This window comes from Rhinoderma darwinii, chromosome 9 (genome assembly GCF_050947455.1).
Source record: "Rhinoderma darwinii isolate aRhiDar2 chromosome 9, aRhiDar2.hap1, whole genome shotgun sequence".
In the NCBI taxonomy this organism is placed as follows: Eukaryota; Metazoa; Chordata; class Amphibia; order Anura; family Rhinodermatidae; genus Rhinoderma; species Rhinoderma darwinii.
The window spans coordinates 64,776,557-64,791,706 of record NC_134695.1 but is presented as its reverse complement, the minus strand read 5'-3'; the positions used below and the strand labels follow the sequence as shown (position 1 = coordinate 64,791,706).

The 15,150-nt window shown below is 43.4% G+C and overlaps 1 protein-coding gene across 1 annotated transcript; it reads left to right on the top strand.

Annotated features, from left to right (window-relative positions):
- The first annotated feature begins 10 nt into the window (after positions 1-10).
- APIP (APAF1 interacting protein) lies at positions 11-11,003 on the top strand. The gene is made up of 7 exons (XM_075838009.1): positions 11-625; positions 1,744-1,844; positions 2,911-2,959; positions 5,622-5,739; positions 7,181-7,316; positions 7,403-7,570; positions 9,106-11,003. Exons 1-7 carry the CDS (start codon positions 578-580, stop codon positions 9,203-9,205), a joined length of 720 nt encoding a protein of 239 aa, XP_075694124.1. The 5' UTR covers positions 11-577; the 3' UTR covers positions 9,206-11,003.
- Positions 11,004-15,150: the final 4,147 nt, after the last annotated feature.

The window sequence follows — 15,150 nt, the reverse complement described above, 5'->3', positions numbered from 1 at the left end:
TATCAGCTCATAAAAAAATGTCTGTCGTTCACAAAATAACACTTCCTTCCCACAAACAACGTTTAATGTATATACAATTAAAAACACATACGTTTACTGTTAAAATTTTCTCAGAAACGTATTTTTTTTAAAACAAACCAATTTCAAACGCTAGGGGGAAGATATGAGATACTATTTTATGTACACATGTGTCTTCCGTATCTGCAATGACATTCTATGGCCCGCCGCCATTTTGTTAGAGATCAATTTTTACATACATGATAGAAATAGCGAAGGCGGCTCTGGAGACTAATGTGTATAACTGTGGTGCCTCTAGCGATTGAAGCGTGGTTTCTTTGACGTTAGGTCATCAATGTGCAGCTTCCAGGTGCTGAGCTTTTATACTTCAGGAATACAAGACTGACAGCCGGCCTGGTGCAGCTCAGCACCGTATACCACAGCACAATACAGGTTTACAGCAGCACAGACAGCCCTGGCATGTAATACACACTGCATAGCACAGACACACCCAGCAAGCACAACATCCCAGGCAGTGCACAGTGTAAATACCAGTATATAGCACAATATTCTAGGAAACATGTACTACTGCAATGGGGACAACTGCAATCAGACGGACAATGCCAAGGTACAGTATCATTATTGATGTATTTTATGTGTTGTGATTTAAATGGCAACTCCGAAACGTTTGAGGTTTCCATTGTAATTATTATTTCGGGAGTAATTATGGCTTTTTGGAAGCTGCCTTGTATATTAAGCAGCTGCCTGACTACATATATATAGATCGTTGCTTAGCAACAGAAGACACGGCCAGGGAGTGGCAACCTGTATCCTACATTGTCACTTCCATTAAAGAGGGCGGCAGGAAGTAGTTTGAATGGAGCGGCGGTCAAGAAACGCTCGTCCACCGCTCCATTCCAACACCGGTCATGCGGCTGGAGTACCCCTTTAAGAAAACGTGTAACTTTTTAAACTTTGTGTTGTCATTTTTCACTGATTTCAACATGTCTGCTTGCTGTTAGTGACTAGAAGCATTTTTATTCCTATCCAGAGGCTGAAAATCTGTCTTGCTCACACCGATAAGAGTGAACACAACCGTATTACCTGTCCATGTTGGACTGATGTATAGAAATTTAGATTTTATACAGAGTTTTGGGGGGAAAATGGTGACCTGTTCCGTCTCATGCCGTATGACGCAGGTGTTCTCCCCGAGGAGCATTGCTTTTATGTGCCAAGATAGACGTTTATCACTATCCACAGAGTAGGTGATACATGTCTGACCGCTTGGACCCTCACCGATCACTGGAACGGGGGTCCCGAGCCCCCGATACCGCCTTACTGCAGGACTGCCGTGAGAACTTTGAATGGAGCGGTGGTCGAGCATGCCTGGTGCCGCTCCGTTCAAAGTCTACGGGACTAACGGAGACGGTTATCTATAGCGCTCGGCTGTTTCTGTCAGTACTGTGGACATTGAATGGAGCGGCAGGGCGCCTGCTCGACCGCCGCTCCGTTCAATGTCCTCCTCACTGTGAGGTCTGTAGTGAGGAGGAATAAGGGGATCAGGACTGATGATGGGGGGGTCTTAGCGGTCAAATATTTATCACTTCTCCTGTGGACATGTGATCAATCTATATCGCAAGAAAGGGACGTGGCTACAAGGACTCATAAAATGCACCAACTTTTTGGCACAATTATTATTTGGTAACATTTATTTTACCTGTTTATTTCTTGGATCTTTTCTTCTAGGAGAAAGGACACCCAAGAAACCTGATTCCGGAGCTGTGCAGACAGTTTTATAACTTGGGATGGGTAACGGGAACCGGTGGCGGCGTCAGCATTAAATTCGAGTAAGTTGTGAACGTCTCTCTATAGAGCGAAATCCAATCAACCTCATAAACACTAGCCCCATGGCAAAAAAAAGTGGAGCAGTTGCCCATAGCAACCAGTGGGTTACTTTATAATCACCGGATTGTGGTTGGTTGCTAGAGGATACACCCACTTTTTTTACCATTACTCCCCGAATCGCCCGCCATTGTACCCACTCTATATTATACTGACACCATCATTTCATGTCTTACAAGAGGCCATTCAAAGTGTTAGGGTCAGTTCACACGGCGGTGATTGCTTTGTTGGTACCGCCGCAAAATCCACTGCGGAAAGATTCCTCCTCCCATTCACTTCAATCGGGCAGGACACTTTTTTTCTTTTTTTTTACTCTATCTGAAAAAAGTGGGAAACGGAAGCATTTGACCACATTTAAGTAAATGCCACTGCAAAAATTACGCCGCGTGAACTGACCCTCAAGACGCCCGGGAAGAAAAACGCCTCTGCCTCCAATTGAAATCAATGGGGTGGGGGGGGGGGGTGATTTGGGCTGATTTTTGGTGCTGATTCTGACACTGTTCCCACTTCAAAATACTCTGTGTGAACTGACCCTAATAGTACTGACCGGTAAAGATAATGTGTCATTTGTACTGCACGGTGAACAGAATACAAAAAAACATGGTGGAATTGCTGGGTTTTTTTCTCCCACCACCCAAAAAAATTCCAAGAAAAGTTATAGAATACATTATATGTACCCCAAATTGGTGCTATTAAAAAAAATGCAACTCGTCCTGCTAAAAAACAAGCCCTCTTGCCTCTATGTCAACAGAAAAATAAGAACGTTATGGTCCTTGCAATGAGTCAATAAAAAAACCAAAAAATATCACCGCCTAAATATGCCACATCTTTTAAGGGTTAAAGGTCGTGAACACTTTTGCAACAAATAAAAGTATGGAGCAACTTTTCAAATAGTCTTGACTAAAAATCTCCTCCCGTTTTGTGTATACAGCTCTCATGCTGACCTATGTGTTTGTCTCTACTCATATCTATTTGTTGGTTTTAATCTTATCCCCTTTTTCCTGTTACCAGGGATGAAATTTACATTGCACCGTCTGGAGTCCAAAAAGAAAGGATTCAGGTATAATAAATCTGCTCCTCAAATTCACCAATACCTGATACGAGAACACCGAACCGCCTTGGACCATTTTTAGAAACTTTGATCTTTACCTTGTAATTGAGGGAAATAAACCGCCTCGCTGGTGATCAGCTGATCGCTATGGGTCCCACCGTCGCTGAAACTGCTGGCAGCCAAACATTTCCTCTGCAGTGCTGCCTAACTAAATGGACGACCATGTAATACATGATGGCTCACCGTCCCCTCAAGCAAGAAAATTTCTTCTATGACACTGAAAAAGGAGCTGCCCATATTGGAAAGTCCCTGCTCGGGACCCCCACTCTGTGAGCCAGAATAGAGATGGGCCCGCTTGTCCTTGTAATACATGGTCTGCCATTCGCTAACTAAAGGGGAAAATATATGGCCAGCAATTGCTTACCCCAGCCATAACCGATTATCTTCGGGGCAGCTGTTTTTAGAAAAGGTACTGTCTCGAGACAAACCCTTTAACTGAACAAATTCTGGATGTCTGCGGCTGCCACTAGGGGGAGCTCACTGTTGCTGTCAGATTTTTATCATTTAACCTCTTGTCGGCGCTGGACGGGTATGCTCGCATCAGGACGCGCATACTCATCCTGCTGATCGCACAGACACAGAAAATATGTCCATGTGATAAGGAGTGGGACAACGGCTATAATACGCAGCCGCAGCCCAGCTCTAATGACGGAGAACAGAGGAACCTTTGATCTCCGCCGTTAACCCTTTGAATGCCGCACTCAACCCTAAATGCGAGACTGAGGGGGAACCACCACTATTGAAACTCATCCCTCTGTTGTTCGAGTGTGCTTAGGTTTGCAGAGAATGTTAGTTCCAGTCATGTGGATGAGATTTGAATTGTTATCCTTTTTAACGTAGAAAGAGGGAAATCTGCAGCGACTCTGCACGTAAAACATACGGATTTTGCGGCGGATTTGCTGCCACAACAAATCCGCTACGTGTTTGGGAACCCTTAAAGAGATCAAAGGATCTCACATGTAGGTCCCATAGTGAGAATAAAAAATTCAGTTTTTTTTATTAAAAAAAAATATTTTGCTGTTTAAAAATAGTACAATTTTAGTATAAAATCAGGTACAAAAAATGTTAACAAAAATCAGCAGGTTTGCAGTTCTTTTTTTTTTTTTTTCCCCATTGAGCACCATACTTTTATTATAAAACGTAATCACAAATTATATATGCCCAAAAAAAGTTCCAGTAATAATTACAACTTGTCCCGTAAAAAACGAGCCCTAATACGGCTAAAATAGCTCGAAAAATGTAACGTTACGGCTCTCTGAATGCGTCGACACGACTGGTTTTTTTTTTTTTCCTAAACATGCTTTTATTGTGCAAAAGTACCAAAACATTAAAAAATATATTTTCGGTATTGCCGCAATCATAATGGCCGATACTATAATCTTATCACGTTATTTATACTGCATGATAAACAGCACTAAAAAAAAAATAATAATCGAAAAAAATCGCACAATAAAAAAAAACAAATGATCAGAAGTTAATCCATATATTTCTTGTACCCCAAAATGGAGCCAATAGAAACTACAACTCGTTCTGCATCAAACAAGATCTCGTTCAGCTCATGTGGACAAAAATAAATAAGTGTATTGCTCTTGAAATACGGCAATTAAAAAAAATTGCTCGGTCCTGAAGGCCCAAACCGGGCTGCGTCCCTCAGCGACGAAATTTTGGACCTAAAAACAAATGGTTGTTCAAAGTTGAAGGTAAAGTTTAAAAAGAAACAAAATCGCTATTTACTTGACCGTGTTCTCATTTGCATATAATGCCGGCGGCACATCCAGTAGAGGACAGTTATAAATATAGCCGGCACCGTAGAAGACGATGACAACGTTAATACATGGTGACAGGGTCAGTTTGACGGCGCAGCTTCCAGCCATGAAATTTACATAGACGTCGTCACAATGACGTCATCGCAGTCTGTGCAGAACAATAACCAGAAGAAAGAGATCCCTGGCAGCGGGTGACGTTCCAGCGCTGTCCTTCTCCCCAACATCATGTCCCAATTTGAACAACACTCGGTCAGTTCTATATGTCTGGAATATTTTATGTACTTGCTTGACAAAATAGGGACGACATCACTGCCGCATGTCAAATGATTTATTCATGTGACCTCCAGATTACATTATCCAGTGTCATAGGACTCAAAAAAATATTCCCATGGCATTTTCCTATGTTCTCCCACGCCCTTACCCTACTTGTAGTTCTTTATCATCTGGCAGCCACAAGCTGCCATTGTTTGTTGGGAGTTGTAGTCCCACAATGGCTACACGATCTATAGTCGGCCATACACATAAGATAGCTGTTCACTGCCGAATGGTCATGCAGTATCAAAAGAGATAGTAAAGTAATCAGCTACCAGACGCATCTGGCGCCGCTTATCTTACAGAAAAATTAGGGATCGATGGGTTAACCGCAAACCTCTCTGACCCTTGTTTTCCCAACTGATGATTACAGGACAGTCGCATTGTCCGCATAACACATTATACAGACAGCCCATTCATTTTAATAGACCTAGTGTAATGCTCCATTTCTCCTGTGGTGGCGCTATAGCGGAATTCATCCTAATTTGTGGCCATCAGAACACTAAGATCTGAAATGCATTCTCTTCCTGCAGCCAGATGACCTGTTTATCTGCGATATTGATGAGCGTGACATCAGCTGCCCCCCGCCCTACAAGAATCTAAAGAAAAGTCAATGCACCCCTCTGTTTATGAACGCTTACACCATGAGAGGTATGTAGGATTAATGAGCTTATATCTTACAGGGGGTTTTATAGCCACTATATGTGTCACAAAAGTCTGATCCCAAGAAAGCTCAGGGATCTGCACCTATGTCGGGAACGGGAAGTCCAGCCGCTGCCTGAGGCAATGAACCAATGGAGAGATGAACGCTCATATGCGCTACTCAATATGGCATTTATTGAAAAAGCCGAGCCCTCAGCAGGCAGGTCGGGGGACCCCGTTCTTGACATAGCTGCAGTTCCCAGAGATGGGGTGTCCTGTGGATATGGAGATGGAAATAGGATCATTAAATCGATCCCGAAAAAAATCGAAATCAACCGTAGATGTATAAAAGGTGTAGAGCCCAGAGATTGTGTCTAACGTGTCTTTTGGGGGTTATCCATCCCTGTGCATGACCTTTAGAAAGTGGATATTTTCTATCTCCAAGAGTGAGCGGGATTTCCCTGGTGCTGATTAGAGTTTTGCGTAGCACTCTCAGCCAGTCCGGTTTCTCCCCACTTCTGCTCCCCTCTCACAGCATGCAGTCTCCCAGAGAGAGAGAGAGAGAAACTGCAGCTGCATCCCCCACCTCCCTTCTGATTTCAAGAAATTTTTATTTTGAAAACAAACCGTTTTAAAACATACGTACAGAAAAAGAACATATCTCAATGTAGTCAATCCAATTAGTTCCATACATTCTATACCATAAATACATATCAAACACACACAGAGGTAAAAAACAAAAAAGGGGGAAGGAGGGAGGGGCAGCAGTCCTCTTCTTCTTCTTCTTTTCCTTTTTTAACTTTCCACCATAGAAACTTATCCATTATGTTACGGATGAAGGTAAGTTTATTGAATGTGAGCTTTCAAGCCATGGTCTCCACTGCTTAGACTTTCTTGTTCTGGATTGAAAACGACATGCATATATAATCCCATGTTGCATATGTTGGTTTACTAATGCTATTCCTTCCGAGACTTGGGAGATAATAGCTGGCTTCCAGTTGTGGGCAAACACCTCGCGAGATGCCGTCAAGAGATGTGCACAAATCCATCTTTCCTTACAGGGAATATTATCTAGGCCCAAACAGAATACCGCTAAGGCAGCTTTGAATGGAATATTAATGGCTGTCATTTTTTAAATTAGATGGAATACTTCATTCCGCAATGGAGCCACATCGTGACAAGACCACCACATACGTAGTGAGGTTCCTATTTGTCCACAGCCTCTCCAACAGGAGGGCTGGTAGTTAGAAAGTATACCAGATAATCGTGCAGGGGTCCGATACCATCTTCACTGTATCTTCCTATTCTGTTCTGCATGATTTATACAGTTAATCGACCAATATAAAGATATAGTATTCTAGGTAATTGCTTAAGATCTTTATATAATACATATTGGGACACAAAGCATAACTAGTGTTTGACTCTCACGTGGATATATTGTACTGGTTAGGTGCCGGAGCTGTGATCCACACTCACTCCAAGGCCGCTGTCCTGGCCACGCTGCTATTTCCAGGGAGGGAATTCCGGATCACACATCAAGAAATGATTAAAGGAATTAAGAAGTGCAGCAGTGAAGGATATTACAGGTAAGGACGTTACGCTTATACTTCCCATCTATAAGTATGTAGATAGTAAAGTCGTCTTTATTAAATGCCTTTGACCCATTTCCCAGGTACGACGACTTGCTGGTGGTTCCCATCGTAGAGAACACTCCTGAAGAAAAAGATCTAAAAGATCGAATGGCAAGAGCCATGGAAGAGTATCCAGATTCCTGCGCTGTGCTGGTCCGTCGCCACGGAGTCTACGTCTGGGGAGATACTTGGGAGAAAGCAAAGACCATGTATGTACATGTATAAAACCTCAGGTTTTTTCAAAGGGCTTGTCTGATATGGATGTCCTAGTGGGGGGAGGGGAGTCCGCTCGGGACCCTTTTTATAAGTTAGAATAGCCACTCTATAAAAGCGGCTCCAGTTCTGGTGAACTCGTCCTATCAGAGACCATCCCTTGTAATATGCCTTATTTGGGTACTTTGAGATGATAGAGGGGGGTCCTCTGATCCAGCTGACCCTCTGCTAGCCAGACCTGAGAGCAGCTCTCTATAAGATCTTATTGATGATACATCCTGTGTGTACAATGATAACAACAAAGATTACCATGCAATTATAAGTGGATATGTAGATGTTCTGTATAGCTGGAGGGTGGCCCTTAGAATCATTTCTTCCCGTAGGTCCAAGGAGCCACAATCCGACATTGGCCGCATAGATTGGAATCAGTAGAGAGTCCATTGATTTTAATCAGACATTGGAACTGAGTACCAGGTTCCCCGATTGCATCTGATAGCAAGAGGTCCCAGCAGCAGCGTCTCCCTGCTTCTTTTGTTCAACATGCCTAATGCACACGACAGTGAGCGCCGCCCGAGTCTCGGCCGTGATCCGTGGAAAGATAGGACATGTCCTATCTTTCCACGGATCGGAGAGTCGGGTCAGTTTTTTTGGCCCCGATTCACCCGCTAAAGTGGATGCGTCCGTAAAAACTATCGGGTGCCACTCGTATGCCGTGTAAAACGGCTCGAGGGGCACTCGGTCATGTGCAACTGGCTTTAAATTGTAACTAAACTTTCCAAAAACTTTTGACATGTCCAAAGTTCTGAACGGTGGGGGTCCAAGCACTGAGACCCCCACCGATCGCTACAACGAAGCGCCAGAAGTGCCTACGTGAGCGCTACGCTTCTTAGTTTCTGATCGGCTTTCCTCAAAAAGCCGAGCGAGCGGTGTAAGTCTCATAGATTTTCTTTTGAGCCCGTACACTGCTCCGAGGAAAGCCGATCGGAAACGGAGCAGCACAGCGCCCACCTGAGCTCTTCTGACTCTTCGTTATAGCGTTTGGTGGAGGTCTCAGTGCTCGGACCCCTGCTGTTAAAAACTTCTGACGTCACTATGATATCTCAAAAGTTTTCTGAAAGTTTAGTTACCCTTAAAAGGCAAACATCCCTTTTCTTCCCCCTAAAACCTAGCCTTAATTTTTCATACTGCTAGAATGGCTGCTGAATCGACCTCGTATTGAGCGCCATAACATTATCACTGTAATATAGTAATACCATCATTATAAGAAGAAGTAGTAATAAAAAAAATCTGTAATTACTTGCCATGATCATAACTGTGCAATGTGCAGGGATCCCCCTACACAACACTGTGGCATAAATAGAACTGAGAGCAGAGCTGTCAATCTCACTTCAGCCACGCCCACATTTATCTGCTTGCATTGCAAACATTAGGGTCAATACTGCAGTGGCCAGGGCAGAAGTCCTTCAGAACTTTTTTTCCAATCTTCACATTATTTTATAAAACTCAACCCCATCCCTTATGTCTTTCCCAGGTGCGAGTGCTACGATTACCTGTTTGACATGGCCGTGCAGATGAAACAACTCGGCCTGGACCCCGCTGCTCTTCCTGCAGAAGAAAATGGAATTGTATAAACCCCCTTGAAGGATGACACCAGCATCTCAGACCCAGAACAGGAAAGCAGAGAACTTTCACAACAATAATCCTGTGACGTCCCTTCCGCCTTTCATTTCTCACTGTGGTCGATCACTGTGATTTTATTTGTAGTTTCTAAATGTCCAGAATTTGGGCTGGCTTGTCCTAATCCATTTCTTAGTAACAACCGTCAGAAATACCCAATGTTGTGTCCTTAAATCCGGGCAGTGACATTTTTAATAAACTTTGAAAGAGGTATGTCTGTTGCTGGCTATCTGGAAATGCCACATATCCCTTTAAAAGTGCGTATAGCAGTGCCGTGTCCAGTAGTGGATTATACAGAGAGTGCAGTAATGTAGTAGGGTGGGTTCATTCAGCCCCATGTCCTAATAAACTACCTCAACGAATGGGACATTACCATCCTAAACCACTTGGCGGTGTAAAAGTAAAGGATTCTGAAGACACGAATTAAAGGGGTTATCCCATAAAACACATTTATCACCTATCCACAGGGCAGTTGATGAATATATGATCACTGGCGGCCCCACGGATGGAAACAGCCAAGCACGGCGCTCCGCTGTCTCCGTCAGTTCCATAGAGTAAGGGGGGACTCGGGACCCCCATTCTGGTGATAGGTGGGGCCCCAAGGGATCATATATTTATTACCTACCCTGTGGATGGGTGATACGTTTGTTTTGTAGGATAAACCCCTTAATTGATTTGGATTTGCCCTGCTTCTACTACTTACAATGAAGTCCATTTAAAGGGCACCCACACCCCCAAAGGAAATGATAAAGCTTATATGTAATTCTGGAAAAGTTTGGTGCCCCATTCTAGAGGTTGGACCGCATCGATCTGACATTTATGGCATTTCCATGTCCGACATGGGTAAACCACTTGAATGCCATAAAAACAAAGTTTGACGTTTACTGGGTACCATATGAAAGGAATTTTATTTGCATTTTTAACCTTTTACTGGGCTTATTTATTGTTCAAATCTTCATATTTTTTAATATTTTTTTTTTGCTAGATATATCTTGAAGCTCACTCTCACAATTTTTTTATTTTTTTTTAGATGGGTTCCTTAAAAAATAAGCTGATCACAGGGTGTCCTGCTGCTGGGATCCCTGATGATCAGCTTTAATCTGCAGAGGAACCTGGCAGCAGGTGCTCAATTTCCCTGCAGCGCCACCACTGGGGAAATTAAGCATTACACGGTACTCATTGAAATCAATAGGCACTCTGTGTAATAATGCACAGACGGGGTCTTTCAGTGACGTCGGTATAATATTTTTTTCATGTGTAAGCGTAGCTGACGACTCTTTGCAGTACAGAGGCATCCTGCAATAAACTGTATACCGTTTGGTATGGATGTTTTTGGATTTTTATTGGGTTTTTTTTACAACGGGAGTCAATGGCAAACATGTACAACTATACGTTCGGAGTATTCTTTGGGAGATTCCCCCCCCCCCCCCCCTGTATACATCAGTCGCTATCTACATGGGATACAATTGTATCCAGGAAACATTTTTGGTTGTACATAAAAATAAATTGAACTTTTTAGATGCGCAAATGCTGAGACACAATAATAATAAAGCAATGTGTAAAATACAGTGACTGAACAACTCTCCCCATCATACATGAATGAGCTCTCTGTAACACATGTGCACTGTGGGTACATGACTTGTATACAGGACAACGATGATCACTGTCAGTAGTGATGTCACTTCTATAAGTTGTGCATTATATGTTGTCACCCAACCCCTTCCTGTACATAATAAATGTATGTCCTGTAAATGCTTTTCTCTACTCCTTTACAGTTGTGATATGTAGGAATTTACTTATTATGTTGCATGTGGCCCGAGATGAGTGTGCAGCTATCGGCAGGAAGGACCGTCACAAACAATGAATCTGTCCCATATCGTCTCCGCTAAGCATTAAAAAAAGATCCATCACCTCTCCTGACATGTCTGTTTTAATAAATACTTGTATTTTCCATGATATAACAATTCTGGAGCATCTTTTCTTAGAAACCTGCAATATGCTATTCCTCTGTTATTCCTCCTGGAAATGTATGAATAAATTGACAACTGGGTGTTGCTATTCCCCTTGTCAACTGGGCATGTCCCTGCACAATCTCACTCTCAGCACGGATTCGACCGTGTCAGTGTTTGTAGGGACACACTCCTAATTGGTAACACCCATTTGTCAGTTTATTCATACATTTCTAGGAGGCGTAACAGAGGAACTGCACAATGCAAAGTTCTAAGAAAAGATTCTCCAGAATTCTTTTTTTCATAGGGAATACAATTATTTACTAAAACCGACATGTCAGGAGAGGGGACAGCTCCTCTTTCAGAGACAATATGGGACAGATTTCGAGATCAGGTTTTCCCATTGACCACTGCATTAAAAACAGTTGTGGAGTTTTTATTACATGCGGTACCTTATTGCACTCTTATTATGCGCACACACAGATAAAGACACTTCCAAAAAGTGCATAAAAAAAAATGCTGCCAAACACTGAGCACACACTATACACAGATCATGCCACCATACAGTACACCTAACCAATGCCGACATACCCTGCACACATAAAAATGCTACTATAATGTACATACATAATACTAATATACAGTAACCAAACACTATCGCCATATAAAGAGCTCAAATACAATATCCAATGCTAAAATACACACGTACTTAGTTTGTAGCGTGATCATTGTGAGCTCCTGCCACATACCACGACATCAGTGCAGTGAGCAAAAGCCGTCAGATCGTATGACATTAGGAAATAATGTCTGGTTTTTATGCCAAAAACAGCACCACTCTTGTCCACAGGCTGTGTCTGGTATTACAGTTCAGTGAATTACCATTCAAGTGAATACCAGGCAAAGCTCATAGGCAAGAGTGGAGCTCTCATACAGCCCATTTAATCCGCTGCGTGGTGTTGGGTGAGGCAGTGGCACAGAGCGGGCGGCCAGCTAGCCAGACTGGTGTGTCAGCGGACTACGTCAGCGGCCACTGAGCTGCTTACACAATTAAAATATCACTGTAAATTCCTTGGAGGGTTTAATTTTACATTCCCTGGTGGTCTAGGGCAGTGAAGGGGTCAATTGTAAATTCAGGTTGCAACTGGGGGCCCATCCTTGGGGGGCCTAATAGAAAAAGAGGGCCCTGAGCAATTGCCAAGTTTGTCACCCCTCTGTATGGGCCTCACTGGTGACTTATTGTGTATTTCTCTGGTTATTACTATATATCTGGGAAGTTCACCCCATATATTCCAGGATGTGTTAGAAAACGATCATTAATATCCTGTCGCCTTTATTTACACAGTGACTAATATTGTGCAATCAGGGACCGTTTTGTTATTTGGACGCTGGTGTTGTTTTACTGCGCTCCTTGTGTGTTTAGCAGTTTTTACAAGAGGACACCAATATCTGGAGGTTGTATATTACATGTGAGCTGATCAGAGGCGGAGCTAGAGGTTTACCACGGGGGTGGGGGGCGAAACGTATCTGATTTGGTCCCCAATGCATGTTTATAACCGCAGAGGCGCATTCGACAGGGTCAGGCTTACATAAATTGCATAGTTTGCTGTGCTACTCTGTTTCCGTAAACTTCCAAAAAAGTAAATGGTTGTTGTGGAAAAAGCGAAGCATACCGAGCTACGCTATTTACGTAACCTCCGTTCACAGTATAATGACCCCAAAGCTGCCCCTCACAGTATAATGCCCCTATAGTTACCCCACACAGTATAATGCCGCCATAGTGGCCTCCACACAGTATAATGCCGCCATAGTGGCCTCCACACAGTATAAGGAACCCTTAATGGCTCCCACACAGAATAATGCCCCTACAGTGACTCCCCACACACCGTATAATGCTCCCGTAGCTGCCCCACACAATGGTATAATGCCACCATAGTGGCCCCTGTACAGTATAATTACCCATTAGTGGCTCCCACAGAGTATAATGCCCCTATAGCTGCCCCCACAGAGTATAATGCCCCATAGCTGCCCCCACACAGTATAATGTCTTCATAACTGCCCCCACACAGGATAATGCCCCTATAGCTGCTTCTACACAATATAATGCCCCTATAGCTGCTCCTACACAATATAATGCCCCTATAGCTGCTCCTACACAATATAATGCCCCATAGCTGTCCCAACACAGTATAATGCCTTTTTGTGCCTAATAAAAATAATAAAATAAATATTCACCTAACCCCGTTCCCATGATGAGTGGAGGAGATCACTCTGCTCCTCCGGTCTGTGCTCTGTGTGGCTCAGCAGAGACAGGTGTGATGGCTGTCTGCGCAAAGCTGCTCACGGAAGGCATTACTCGGTGAAAGCTGGAGCAGGGAGCTGATGGCTCCCTGCTCCAACTTTGGTTTCAACTGTACCTGTGTCCCGTGGATGCAGATACAGTTGAAACCGGGAGATGCCACCGCTCGAGGACTGGCCCTGGGAGCACATGCCTCAGTGACCGCCTTTTTGCCCCCCTGGTAGCCCCGCCTCTGAAGCTGATGCATTTATATGACTATACTGTAAATAAAAGTTGGAAAAGCATTTTTTTGAGGCTGTATTAGATTTTACTTTTAAAGGTTACTCTTTCTAAGGTATTGCTATTTTATATATAAAAAAATGTCTTGTTTTTTTTTATTTTTCTTATCTATTTGAAACCTTGCTGAGCAGTAGGTACCAGAAGGGATCAGCTGCCAGTGATGGATCTTCTTCAGACATGGCAGATTTGTAGCAGATTTTGGGTACCCACACACGTAGTGGATTATTTTCCACAGCAAAATCCACGTGTGTCACGTGCAAATTTGAATGCGGATAAAGGGTAAAATTCGCAATGAACATCCGTAACAGAATGCGCATGCTCTGATTTCCGTGCGGAAAATGTCAGCAGCAAGTGGAGGAAATGTATTCAAATCTCATCCACATGACTAGTTCTATAATCTGCTGCGGATTTCTGTGCGCAAATCCATACAGAAAATCCGCAGCATTTCCGTCCTGTGTGGATTTTGCACTGAAAATCCACAATAAAGTACAGCACAATACAAGTCAATGGGGTTTTGCCACTGCCTATTATGTCACGGATTTGCCATGGAAAGGGTAGAATCCAAAGTAAAATCAGCAACAAAATTTGCATGTAACATGCAGATTTGGCCACGGATTTCCTGTAGACTTGGGAAACAACCACACCGTCTGAATCTGAGCTTAGATCTATGAAATTGACATTGAAGTCTGCAAATGAGGATACATGTTAGGCCCCATGCACACGACCGTTGTTTTATGCCCTTGTGCTATCTGTCGTTCGATCGTGGTATCCACTGATCCGTGTGCGGACTGTGGGACTGGGCCACGAAACTCAGAGCAGGTCCTATTCCTGTCCGTGCTTGCGGCTCGGTCTCGCCTATTCAAGTCAAACCTATCGAACATACGGAAGGGATGTAGAGGACGCACTGATGACACAACGGATCTGTTGTTTACAGACCGCATAGGGTGACACGTCAGCAGGACCTCCTGCCCCTGGGGCTCTTCTGTGACAATGGCCGCTGGTCTCACATCCAAAAATAAATAGCAAAGTAAATATAGAGATTTCTTTAAAAATGTTATGTAAGTCTATAGCTGACTCCAGCTCTGCTGCCTTGTCTAATGGGGGTCTGAGGTAGTCTGAAATCCACCTCATCAGAGGCACAACCTGCTGTGCCCCTCACCCATCCTTTACCCTGCTTTGGCTGCTGTGTATAAGCAGAAGTTCAACTGTAACGGAGAGTGGATTTCTATTACAGTATGATTATAAACCACGTAATAGTTATGATCTAACTAAACCCTCAGTGAGAAAAATGTTATCCGGTACCTGCCATGCATATATTGAGGCAAAGGAACCCTAAATGCATTGTCCTCTTTGGGCAATCAGTTTTCGTCAGAAG